The 11,199-nt window shown below is 62.3% G+C and overlaps 1 protein-coding gene and 1 long non-coding RNA gene across 4 annotated transcripts in view; one reads left to right on the top strand and one right to left on the bottom strand.

The window, feature by feature from the left end:
- Window positions 1-338: 338 nt before the first annotated feature.
- LOC309646984 lies at window positions 339-7,635 on the bottom strand. Of its 3 annotated transcripts, none has more exons than XR_014255709.1 (4): window positions 7,545-7,635; window positions 2,749-4,214; window positions 1,252-1,340; window positions 339-1,102 (listed from the first exon to the last, which is right to left on the bottom strand). It is a non-coding gene; the product is annotated as an uncharacterized lncRNA (long non-coding RNA). The 3 variants fall into 3 exon arrangements; XR_014255711.1 differs by lacking the exon at window positions 7,545-7,635 and having other exon boundaries at window positions 2,749-3,851; window positions 4,040-5,940; XR_014255710.1 differs by lacking the exon at window positions 7,545-7,635 and having other exon boundaries at window positions 2,749-5,940.
- The window catches only part of KCNK9 (potassium two pore domain channel subfamily K member 9), a gene marked incomplete at its 5' end in the record, with an annotated part of 88,645 nt that continues 84,936 nt past the window's right edge, over window positions 7,491-11,199 (top strand). The window contains one exon of the mRNA XM_082433848.1: window positions 7,491-7,773. Within this exon, the coding sequence (XP_082289974.1) occupies window positions 7,491-7,773 (283 nt within the window). The remainder of the gene's footprint in view (window positions 7,774-11,199) is intronic.

The raw sequence follows: 11,199 nt of genomic DNA, 5'->3' as shown, positions 1-11,199 counted from the left end.
CGCCCGGGAGCCGCACACGCCTCCCCGCGCTTCATCCGGATGGACGGAGAGCCCTCTTCAGCCCTTGCCAGCCAACCGGTGGGGTGGGGGGCAGGGGCACGGAGCGGGTCGCCCACTCGCCCACGGTCGCGCCGGGTGGAAACGACAAGCTTGGGATTTGGATCCGGCCGCCTGACTCAGAAGCCGGTCCTTATCCCACAGCCCGAGCGCCAGTCGGGGTCCGTCTGGGAGAACTGATCTGCTGGTGATGGACAGGCTGCTCACAGCCCGTGTGCGCTTTAGGGACGCTGCTTCGGGCGGGGGGTGGGGGGGGGGGTCCGCAGAGCAGCCCCCGCGCCCCGGCTCTGCCCCGAGCCCGTGCTGGACAACTTCCAGGCGTTCCTGTCCGCAGCCGCATCAACAACCGCGGGTCAGCCCGTCTCACTCCCGAGTGCAAGCTTCCCCACGTCCCGCGTTTAGAGCGTTTTCCATAAGCTATTGTTTGTTTTTAAGAGCGGAAGATTTTTTATTTTTAATTAATCTTATTTACATCAGCATTAGTATTACAAAGGAGAAGAGCTGGGTTCAACAAATGTCCCCTCTCTATGGGCGCCTAATTATTTTACGTACTGGGTGGTGATGAGGAGGTGACTGAGAGAAAGGTCACCAATGCCATTTCCTGGCCACCGGTATGTCGTTCTTGAATCCATTTCATTAATCTAGTCAGCAACTGCCCAGGAGCCTCTGCTCTGCCAAGCCCCGCGTACCCAGAAGCGGAGGCTGGGGACAGGCTGCCCTCCCCACGGCCCAGGAGTCCCGCTGTGGGTGTAGACGTGCTGCCCTCCCATCTCCTGGGCCTGGCTTTCGAACAGCCTCCCTCAGGGGTTGGCCCTGCCGCTCCGGCCTCGGTTAATGAGACCCTCCTGGTGGGCACAGGGTTCGTGCCCCTCCAGCAGCCCCCCTCAGGAGCTGTCAGCTGGTGAAGCCTCTGCCGATGGCCTGATTGATCCTGGCAGCACTGGGGCTCCGTGGGGAACACGATGGAGCTATTTATGGACCAGGTGTGGAGCTGGGCAGTGGTTCAGGCTGCGTTAAGAAGCCTGAAATCCACTAATCATATTTCCTGCAGTAAAGCAAGGGCTTGTGTGTGTGTGGGGGGGGGGGGGGCGGGGTTGGGGGCCGCCCTTGGCTCGAAGGCGGGGCCCCTGGCCTTGCCTCTGCCGTCGTTCGCATGTCACCCTGAGTCCCAGAGAGGGCTGGCTGGCTCCTCACCTGCTAGATGAACTTCCCACTCTTGAGTCCTCTAACTCCGGGGGCAGATCGGATCCTCCCTGAGCCTCGAATCTGCACACCGATCGTTCCTGCAACAGTTTAGAGTGTGAATCTCCCAGGCGTCTTTGCCCACGTGGTCACAATTGGAGACATCACCGCACAAGGAGAACTCTGGGGCTCAGAAATTCCAAGTAAGACCCCCCTTGGGCTTCACATCTCAGGGAGGAGGCCCACCCATCTGGGGCTTTGTGTCCTCACATCACCTGTTGATGGACTTAGGGGGCAGCTGGAGGTCCAGCAGCCCCAGGTCACAGGCTCTGACTGTCCACCCTATGAACTACTTCCCCTGCCCCTGACATGACATTCTGGAACCCTCTGGGCAGACTGAGCCTGGCCGGCCTCAGTTTCCCTTTTCTGGCATTGGCTCTGCCTCTTGTGTCTTAGAAGCCCTGGGCCATTTTCCTGCTTCCCTCCCCCGGCTCTCACCACATCAGCCCTGGGACCAGCCTTAGCATATTTGGGATTCAATCACGGAGCCAATGAAACAACTTTTAGCACCTCCTGTGTACCAGGGGCTGGGCTGACTCCCTCTTCCTTCTCAGCCTTTTCGCCATCACACTGGTCCAGCCTGGTTGCCTGTGCCTGGAGAGAAGGACGCAGCCCCCCAGCTCCCACCCCACCCCACGAAGGATCTGCAGTCATGGTCACTGTCCTAAGCTTAGAGCCTTGGCTTCATCTCCGGCCAAGGGGATGACGATGGCCTCACAGGGTCATCATGAGTGCTCAATGCCCAGCTCAGGCTGAACACCCAGCAGGTGCTCAAGAAAGACTCACTCAGGACCGGCCCACCAGGGCGCCATACACCACCATCACGGTGCCACTTGCTCACGGCTCCCTACGTCCTCTCACGATGGGTGTAAACACTTCTTTGCCATCTCAGCTGGGGCCAGATTGGTGATGGCCTTGAAAGGAAACAGGTGAGCATTGAGCCCAGGATGAGCCCTGTGTGGACCCCTGTGTTCAAGATTCTCAGGCTGTAACAGATCTCGACCAAAGACAGGGCTGGGGTTGATTAGCAATGTCTGCCGTGGGCCCAGGCCAAGGGAAGGCAGCCTGTGTGTCAATATTGGTGAGCTCACCCTTGGACCCACTCCCCTCTCCAGGCTCACTCCTCACTCCTTCCACTGTCTGAGCTCTTGTTGCTTTCTGCCCTCTCTTCCACCTCTGCGTTTCATGTTCTTTCTCCTCCTTCTTCATTGTGTTGGACCCCCAGGGACATCAGAGTCAAGGCCTAAACCTCAGAGACTCTCGGGGTCCTGGCAGGCAACCACCTTTGCCATCTGCACAGCTATTTTTTTTTTTTTCTCTCACTCTTCTGCATCTACCTCTTCCTGCCTTCCTTTGAGAGATCTCACTTGGGGTGATGACTTCAGACACACTGGCATGTGAACTCAACTCTGCTCTTTAGTTTTTAACAAACATTTATTGTGCACCTACTGTGTGGCAGGTCCTGCATGACCAAGTTGAGGCTGGCGTGGCCCCTGCCCTCAAGGAGCTCACAGTCTGGCAGGGGAGGTGTGACTGGCACCAAAGGGGTCACAGGATAGAAGTATGTGCAGGGACACAGGCGCCTCATCCAGGCTGGGGACAGGGGAAGCTTCTGGAGGAGATGCTGCCAGAGCTGAATCTTGAAAGATGAGGAGACGGGAGCCTGAAGAGGACAGGGAAAGGTATATAGGCAGAGGGAACAGCATGAGCAAAGGCACGGAGGTGTGATGTGCTGCACTGGGTAGCTGGCCTGGAGCACGGTACCTCCCTGCTTCCCGCCCGCAGCTGAGTCTTTCACAGACACATAGCGCTGATGTAGAAGCAGCACTAGACTGGGAGTGAGGTCCACTCTGACTCACTGAGGGGCCCGAATAAGCTGGTCGGCCTCTCTGGGTAACACAGGGTAGTGATTCTTAGCCCCAGGGGCTACGGACACGCCAACTGTGTGTAAAGAAACTAGCAAACAACTAGGTGGTAGATAGCGTTATAAAACCATGATGTTCTCTATTATCAGATACATCTGTTTTTACTAAAGAAGACACTGAGGTCCAGGGAGGCCCAGGGACAGATCACTGGAGGAGCACAGACAGGCTGCCAGCTCACAGGCACCAGCAGCACCGGTCTGCTTGGAACCAACTCACAGTGGCCTAAACCAAAAAGTGAATGTATTTGCTCCCTGTAGGGGAGTGGCCTGCAGCCTCAGTACCTGCCTCCCTCCCACGCCTCCTCAAAGAAATGCTTTCCCAGGGTTCTCATTGGTTGAGAGGTGAGCCACGCCCAGCCAATCACCGTGGCTGGGGGAACCTGGCTCTGATTGGCCACACCTGAGCTCTGAATCCACCTCTAGGCTGAGCTGGAGTTGGTGCTCCCAGACCACAGGGGCAGAGAGGGAGGTGGTCTCCCCAGACGCACTGCCACCAGCCTAACCGCTTTCTGGACTGTCATGCGGCAGCAACCCACAGTGCTAGCTGAGCACCTGCCTTGGGGATGAGTGCTGGGGACACAGGGAAGATGTCAAGACCCAGGCTCTGCTTCAAGGAGTTCACTTCCACCTGCAGGTCAAGACCATGGAAGGAGAGTGTAGGGTGAGGAGAGGAGTGTGGGTGCTGGATGGACAGACCAGGAAACCCTCCTTTTACCCCCCTCTCCGACCAAGAACCCTCCAGAGGCCCGGCTCCCAGGCTTGTTTCTCTTGAGTCCAAAGGCCATATTTGGGGAGGGGGGGAAGTAAAGGAAGAACCGGCGTTTGGGAGTGGTCTGTGGCTATTCGTGGCACTGTGAACTTGGGGTCAGAAGGCAGCTGGGTCCTTGAAGGAACGCAGGACAGAAGCCAGGAGGAGGTTCAGTGCTGGTTCTGGATCCAAATTGCCTGTGTCCCTGGGCACGTGATCCTCTCCGGTTGGAAGTGTTCCCATCTGCAAAACAAGCGGTTTGGACTAGTTTATCTCTGAGGTCCCTTCCAGTACTCACACAAAGCGGCTCCGTTTTCCTGAAAGGTTGTATGTAAACTGAATAAAAGCGGCTCCCTACAAAGCTTGGAATCTGTGGGTGGACAGCATCCCATCCCCCGCTCCCGCACCTGCCAGCGGGGACAGCTTGGACTTTCCTACGAGGGGTTGACTCAAAGCGGGGCGACCTGTGGGTCGGAGTCCAGTGCCCCCTGGTGGCGTCCAGGCGGGCAGGCTGCTTCCGGACGGCGTAGGCCCGACGGCTGTGACTCAGGGGTGGCGCCGCTGCAGGGCGGCGGGAGGCCCGACTGGGGTTCCGTCGTGGGCCGAGCCACGGCGCAATTAATTACCAGCTGCTGGGAATCCTTGTCGCCCGCTCGCGGTGACTCACCGGGCGGCCAGGCTCATTCGCCGAGCGCGGGGGCCTCGGTTTCCAAAATGAATTCTGGGGAGAGCGCCTGCTAGGGGTGGGGCTCCCCGCCCCCGCGGGCGAGCTCAGACCCAGTGGAGACCGGGCGGCCCAGACGTCGCCCACAGCGGGGGCCCCCTTCCCTGGTGCGCCCGGGGCGCAAGCACCCGCGAGTCCCCAAAATGTGATGGAGAGCATCCCCGCCGGGGAGCCTCCGTGGGTCCCTAGACTCGCTCGACCCAGACAGAGTCCCGTGGGCGGGGAGCCCAAGCACGGCCCGAGGGGGCGACGCAGAGGGGTCAGGGCTCCCGGAGCGAGCTGCGCGAGGGTTGAGTGTAATTCCCTGGCCTACCCCTCATAGCCCATGGCTAGCCTCTGCCCCGTTTTTTAGCCCGCCGCCGGGGCGGGGCGCCCCTTTCCCCAAGTCTCCATCTCTTTCTTGTCTGGGGTCCAAGGGAGATCGCCTGACCCAGGGAAGTGGAGCCCGGGGGTCTCCGCCACTTGCGCTTGCCGCTTTCGGGCTCCATTGCTCAAGAGGCAATTAAAGGGGCCGGTGGTTGAGGGAAACCCCCTCGACGACCTGAAGGGAGATGGGGGGAAGAGGGCAAAGGAGGCTGAAATAGAAAGGGGGTAAAGCCGAGCGAGGACCCCTCTCTGGACTCAGGGAATAGCTACGCCCAGGCCGAGCCTCGGGTTTCCTCCCCAGGCTGGTCCCGAGAGGCGCCGTCGCGCGGTGCGGGGAGCAGGGGGGAGGGTCAGGGTTGAGTTCTGGGTGCACCCCGCGCCCAACCTCGGGGAACCAAGGAGTGTTTCTCGGAAAAGCAACAGGAAGCAGACAGGGAAAGGGGAATGCGGCGTCCTCCCCAGCGGCCCCGATCCCAAGAGTGGCGGCTCCTGCCATCCTCAGCGCTCTCCCTGGGAATGGCTCAGGTCGGCCGGTGCTGGGCCAACCGGCCGGCGATGCTCTCCGGGTCTGACGCGGCCCTTGGGACCCCAGCACGCGACGAGGAGGTGCCCCAGGCCAATGACACGCACCCGCGCCCGGGCCAGGTGGCTGACCCCGGGGGAGCCGCGTGAGCCGCCGCGCTCCCGGGAGCCCACCGACCCTCCCCTCGTGCTCCCACCCTCCGCCGGATTTCCCCTCTCCCTTAAGCCGCCTGTCTGCCTTCTCCGGCTGGGCTGCATCCCGTTTCTTCTCCCAACCCCGGGTCCCTCAAACTCTCCGCCTCTCGTGGTTGCATGTGCTCTCGGGGAGCTGGCCTAGAACGGCCCAAGCAGCCTCATTTATCCTCCCATCCCCCGCCAAAACCTGCTGGTGGCTCCGCCCCCCACCCCCTCTCGGGCGACACACAGTCCTCGGCCCGCCTCCGCCCCCTCCCCGGCTGCACCGGCCGCCCCTCCCGAGCTCTCTTCGCGTGCGCCCTGCGCCGCGTTCGGTCTGCAGCGGGAGCCGCCGCGGCAGCCTCTCCAGCTGGCTGGTGACCAGGCGGGAGGTGGCGCGCCCGGGAGGCTGCGGGAGGGAGGGAAGGAGGGAGGGAAGGAGGGAGGCCGGGCCTCGGCTTAGCCCGGCCCCCGCCCCCCGTGGCCCTCCCGCTGGAGCAGGGCTGCCGCGCGCGCGCGCGCACACACACGCCCGCCCGCGCGCACACGCGCGCGTCCGCGCGCGCATACACACACACACACATATACACACACACAGGCACACATACGCACAGACACACGCACACACACTCGGGCTCCCTCCGGCGCGCACGCACGCAGCGCTCCAGGCAGAGCGGCGCTGCGGCCGCCTCCCCGGACGCCCGGACGCCGGAGGGCCCCGACCCCCGCGCGGCTCATGCGCCCGCGCCCACCCCGCATCTCCGCGAGGCCCGCGGGACCCCTCCCGCCGCCGCCTCCGCCGCGCCCGCCGCCCCCGGAGGAGCGGGCTGGGCGACCGCCGCCGCGCCGTTCCCCGGCCGCCCCCGAGGCCGCTCCGCCGCGGGCCCTGCCACCCGGGGGCCGCGCCCCGCTCCCGCGCCTCGGGGGCTGAGCCGAGCAAACTTCGTGGACCGGCCGACGCCTGGCTGGGACCCCGCCGCGTCCCGGCTCGCCCGGGTGGACGCAGCGCGCCCGGACCTTCGGGCACCCGGCCGCCCCAACCGCTGCACCTGCTCGGCCCCCTCCCCGCTCGCTGGGGACTCCGGAGACGCCGCCACTTCGCAAACTTTTTCACCCCCCCTCGAAGGGGAACGCGGAGGGGTAAAAGGGGCAGGAGGTCCCGCGGGGCGCGTGCGGACCTGTGGTCTCCTAGCTGGGCGCCGCCTCCCCGGAGCCGGCCCCGGAGGGGCGCGGGCCCCGGCGGCCGCGCTCCGGCTCCCGCTCCCGCCCCTGCTTTTCCGGCGGGAGCTGGGGGCGGGGTGCGGAGGGCAGCGAGGCCCGCGCGGTGCCCGGCGGGGCCGCCGTGCATGGCCCTGCGCAGTGGGGCGGGCTGTTTCGGCCGGGTCTGGCGCAGGGTGTCGGGGCTCCCGGACGCCTGGCCCCGGCGCTCGAGCAGCCTCCTGTGCCTGTCCGCCTTCTCGCCGGAGCCCGGGCCCGCGCCGCCCCTGCCCCGCCAGCCGCCTCGCGGTGGCGGCGGCTGTGGCGGCCCCGGCGGAGGGGGGCCCCCCCAGCCTCCCCGCCCCCCGCCTCCCCGCTGCTGCTGCTGCTGCTGCTGCTGCCGCCGCCGCTTACAACTTGGAGGCGGCGGCGGCGGCGGCGGAGGAGGCGGCGGCGGCCGCCGGGCGCTGCAGTGGGACGCGCGCGGCTGCGAGCCTGCGGGACATGCCCCCCGCGCCGGCTCCTTGCTGGCGGCCATGAAGAGGCAGAACGTGCGGACTCTGTCCCTCATCGTCTGCACCTTCACCTACCTGCTGGTGGGCGCCGCCGTCTTCGACGCCCTCGAGTCGGACCACGAGATGCGCGAGGAGGAAAAACTCAAAGCCGAGGAGATCCGGATCAAGGGCAAGTACAACATCAGCAGCGAGGACTACCGGCAGCTGGAGCTGGTGATCCTGCAGTCGGAGCCACACCGCGCTGGCGTCCAGTGGAAATTCGCCGGCTCCTTCTACTTTGCCATCACGGTCATCACCACCATAGGTAAGGGCTGGGCGCGCCGCCGCCCGGCTCCCCGCGTCCCGGGAGGAGTCCGGGGAGGCGGCTGAGCGCGCGGCGCAGGGCTGGGTGCGGGGCGCCGAGGGTTAAACGCAGCCTGTCGCCGGGGCCCCTCCCGCAGCGCCCCCTCCTCTCCGGGAGCCCCCGCCTCTCCTGCGCCTCCGCGCCGTCTCACCCCTCGCGGACCCCACCCGGTGCTCTCCTCCGCGCCGGTGTCTGGGCCGGGCGTGCGAGCCCGGAGCGAGCGTGCCGGAGCCTGGAGGGCGGAGGCGCCACTTTTGCGAAGAGAGTGGAGCGCTAAGAATAATCCCACAGCAGACACCCACCCACCCACCGCCCCGGCGCGGGCTGGGCTGCGCGGGCCTCCAAGCCTTACACTTACTACCTCTCCGGGAGTTGGAGAGGGCTGGCCTGGCACCTGCGGCGCGGAGACCGACTCAGGTGGCCGCGGACGGCTCTCGGAGCGAGGCAGGCGCTGACCCTCGCCAGCCTCCAGCCTTCTCCGAGCCCAGGTTTCAGTTTTCCTGCCTCCTGGCTCCTCTTCTTCCATGCTGGAACCTGGTCGTGCCAGGCCCCTGGGAGGAGAGGGTTTGCTCTTTGGTGATGGGGGGGCGGGGCGGTGGCAGCCTGGTGAGAGGCTCTAGGAGTGCGGCGGAGGGCCCGTGGGGGGGCAGGACCAGCCCACCCCCAGGCTGTGCCGGTGGGTAAGGCACGTGTGCGTATTGCCCAGAAGCCGGGGAAGTTCAGCTCCGGTCTGGGGAGAGAGTCCAGTTGGTACACCCTGGGGATTCCTGGGGGTCTGAGCCCAAAGGTGCTGCCCGTGAAGCAGCCTCTCGTGGGCACCTAGGGCAGGACCCCCACTGAAGCCAAGGGGTTCGGGCAACTTGCGTCCATCATACTTGTAGACCTGTGGGGAATAGAGCAGGTCACTTCATCCCAGTGGGTTTGGGGCTGCCCTCCCCACGGCTGCAGGAGGCAGGGTGGTGTCTCTGTGGTGTGCACCTTGTCCCAGCGCGGCACCCGGCCTCTCATGGCCACCTCCTTGGACCTGTCAGGGCCACTGTATTGGCTTGGGGCCACCTCTAGTTTGCTCCCCTCCAGTTCTTTGTGCCCCTGTGCCCTGAGAAGAGGCCTCCTCTTCCCCATCCTTCTCTCCGTCCCTCCTGCCTGACTTCTCTGGACCTCCTTCTCTGATTTTCCCCTTGATATTTTTCCTTCTCTGGAAAGCTCTGCGTGCTGAAAAAACAGGATTTCTCAGTGCCATATGCAACAGGAAGCGCCAGCACAGGACGGCTTGTCTTTCCTTCTTGGTTGAAAAGAGTTTTTAGAGAGTCATCTTGTTTGAAATGTTTAATTCATTGGTGTAGGTTTTTATGTTTTCAGGAGGAAATTGTCCTTCTGTTGTCTGTGGAAGCAGCTTTGCTCCTCTTGCCACACGCCCTTGGCCCAGGGGCCAAAACACAGTAAAGTCCTTCCTTTCCCACCCTGTGCTTCCAGCTCCTGAAAGGGCCAGCCAGTCATAACCATCGTTTCTGTTCTTTACACTTCCAGTGTGAGCTGTGGCCATGACACACATGCACGGGGCGTCCATCCTGCGGGGCAGGGGCCTGCTTACACGAGAGCCAGAGAGCCGGGGATATGCCTCCAAAACTGACCACCCCTGGGGAGGGGAAGAACTCATCACTCCCTAAAGTGCCTTGAGTGATGTAGACCCAAATCAGATGAAATCTGCGAGCACGCTGGCCACCAGTAGTGAAATGAGCACAGGAAACCTTGGGCTGGTCCCAAGAGTTGAACTGCAGCATTGAAGAGACGGTTGGAGTTAAAATCAAACCCAGAGATGTTCCATTTACCTGATAAGGTTCTTATCGATTGCGTTTATTGATCCTGATTGGCAGTTCTGGGCATGTGCCTCTGACGGTTAGGGCTCCAAAGAGAAAGGGTCAAGGCAGGGTGGCCAGGTGAAGCGTGTAGAGGGGCAGCTGGTGACTGTGCCGACTTCTTTTGTTGAGTTTCCAGCTGATTTTCCAGAAAGAAAGGATGGAATATATGTGTAAGGCTAGGAAGAAAAGACTGTCCTAACTCAGCTGCCCTGCGGTGGAAAGATGCGAACCTGGAGCCTGCTGACTGGGCTTGGAACCTGAGTCCTGTCAGACGGGAAGACCATGAAGGGGAGGGTGGTGTGCTGACTCCCAGCCTGTTTCCCCACATGTAGAAGGGGCGTGACACGGTAACCTCCCGCCAGGGTGACTCTGAAGGGCCAGTGGGATCCCTCGTGCCTGCAGCCGCCTGGTACAGCGCTGTGTGCGCTTCGTAGGTGAGAATCCATGAATTTTGACATCAGCTGAGCCTCGGACTCTGCCCTAGGAAGTTGTTGAGCTCTGAAGAGCTCAGATTTACGGGAAACCAAGCACCTTTCTAGTTAATTCTGTTTGTTTTCTTCTTTTTTAATATAAATGCAAATTAAGGTGCTCCTAGGCCTAGACCAAAACCCAGCCCCAAGCCAGGCCCTCCAAGGAACCTCCTCCTATCGGGCAGTGATATTAATGAGTCAGGTGCATCTTCACGGGCGTTCTTCTTTTTAATCTAACCTTGAGCGGTTTCTTGAGCATGCGTGCTTCAACTTTGCGCTCCAGTCTCCAAGGTGGGGCAGGAACCACCCTCACTCCCTCTGCTAGTGTACGCTGCTTCCCGGATGCAGTTAGTAGCGCACTCGGTGAACGGGATCTTAAGAACATATATAATTACCACTTTGCCTTGGATCTGTGGCCGCTGTTTTCGTCAGAGGCTTTGTTGGGCTCTCACGCTGACCGCCGCCCAGCTCTCCCGGGAGCCCAGGCACAGGCACCTTTGTCCTAAGGCGGGACGAGCACAGGTCCCACTGGCTCCAAGAAGGCAGATTCACTCCCATCGCTGCTCCAGTTCTGGGTGCCATCCGTCCCCGCTCGCTGCTTCTGATGTCTGTGCCACTTGTAGCTGCTGCCCAGGAGATGGTATTGTTGCGTTCTAAATTTGGCGAGCCCGAGGCCTTCGGAACTCTCCATCATGTTCAAGATGAAAACTCCTTCTGCATCCCCTGCCGTGCCCATCTGATTAGCAGGCGGGTTGGAAACCCTCCCACCTGCCTTCCTGAGCTGTTGGTAGGAGTGGTGGCAGTCAGGAGTCGCGGCGGCCAGGGGCTGTAGAGCGCCTGCTCTGAATTGCTCTGCTCAGGGCTAAGGCCTGGGTGGGAAGGAACCCCCAGCACACTGGGGCTCTTCCTACAGGAGGCGCTTGAGGCCAAAATTGTGTCCCGCCATCAGCGACTACTTCTGACAACAGCGGGAATCTCCAGACACTTCTCTTTCGACTCTAACATCTGTGTTGCAAGTAGTTACCACCTTCAGGATCATTAAAGAGGAAACTGTGCTT

This window comes from Balaenoptera physalus (genome assembly GCF_965194825.1).
Source record: "Balaenoptera physalus genome assembly, chromosome: 17".
NCBI classification, from domain to species: domain Eukaryota; kingdom Metazoa; phylum Chordata; class Mammalia; order Artiodactyla; family Balaenopteridae; genus Balaenoptera; species Balaenoptera physalus.
The sequence above is the reverse complement of the archived record's forward strand: the minus strand, read 5'-3'. Positions and strand labels throughout refer to the sequence as shown.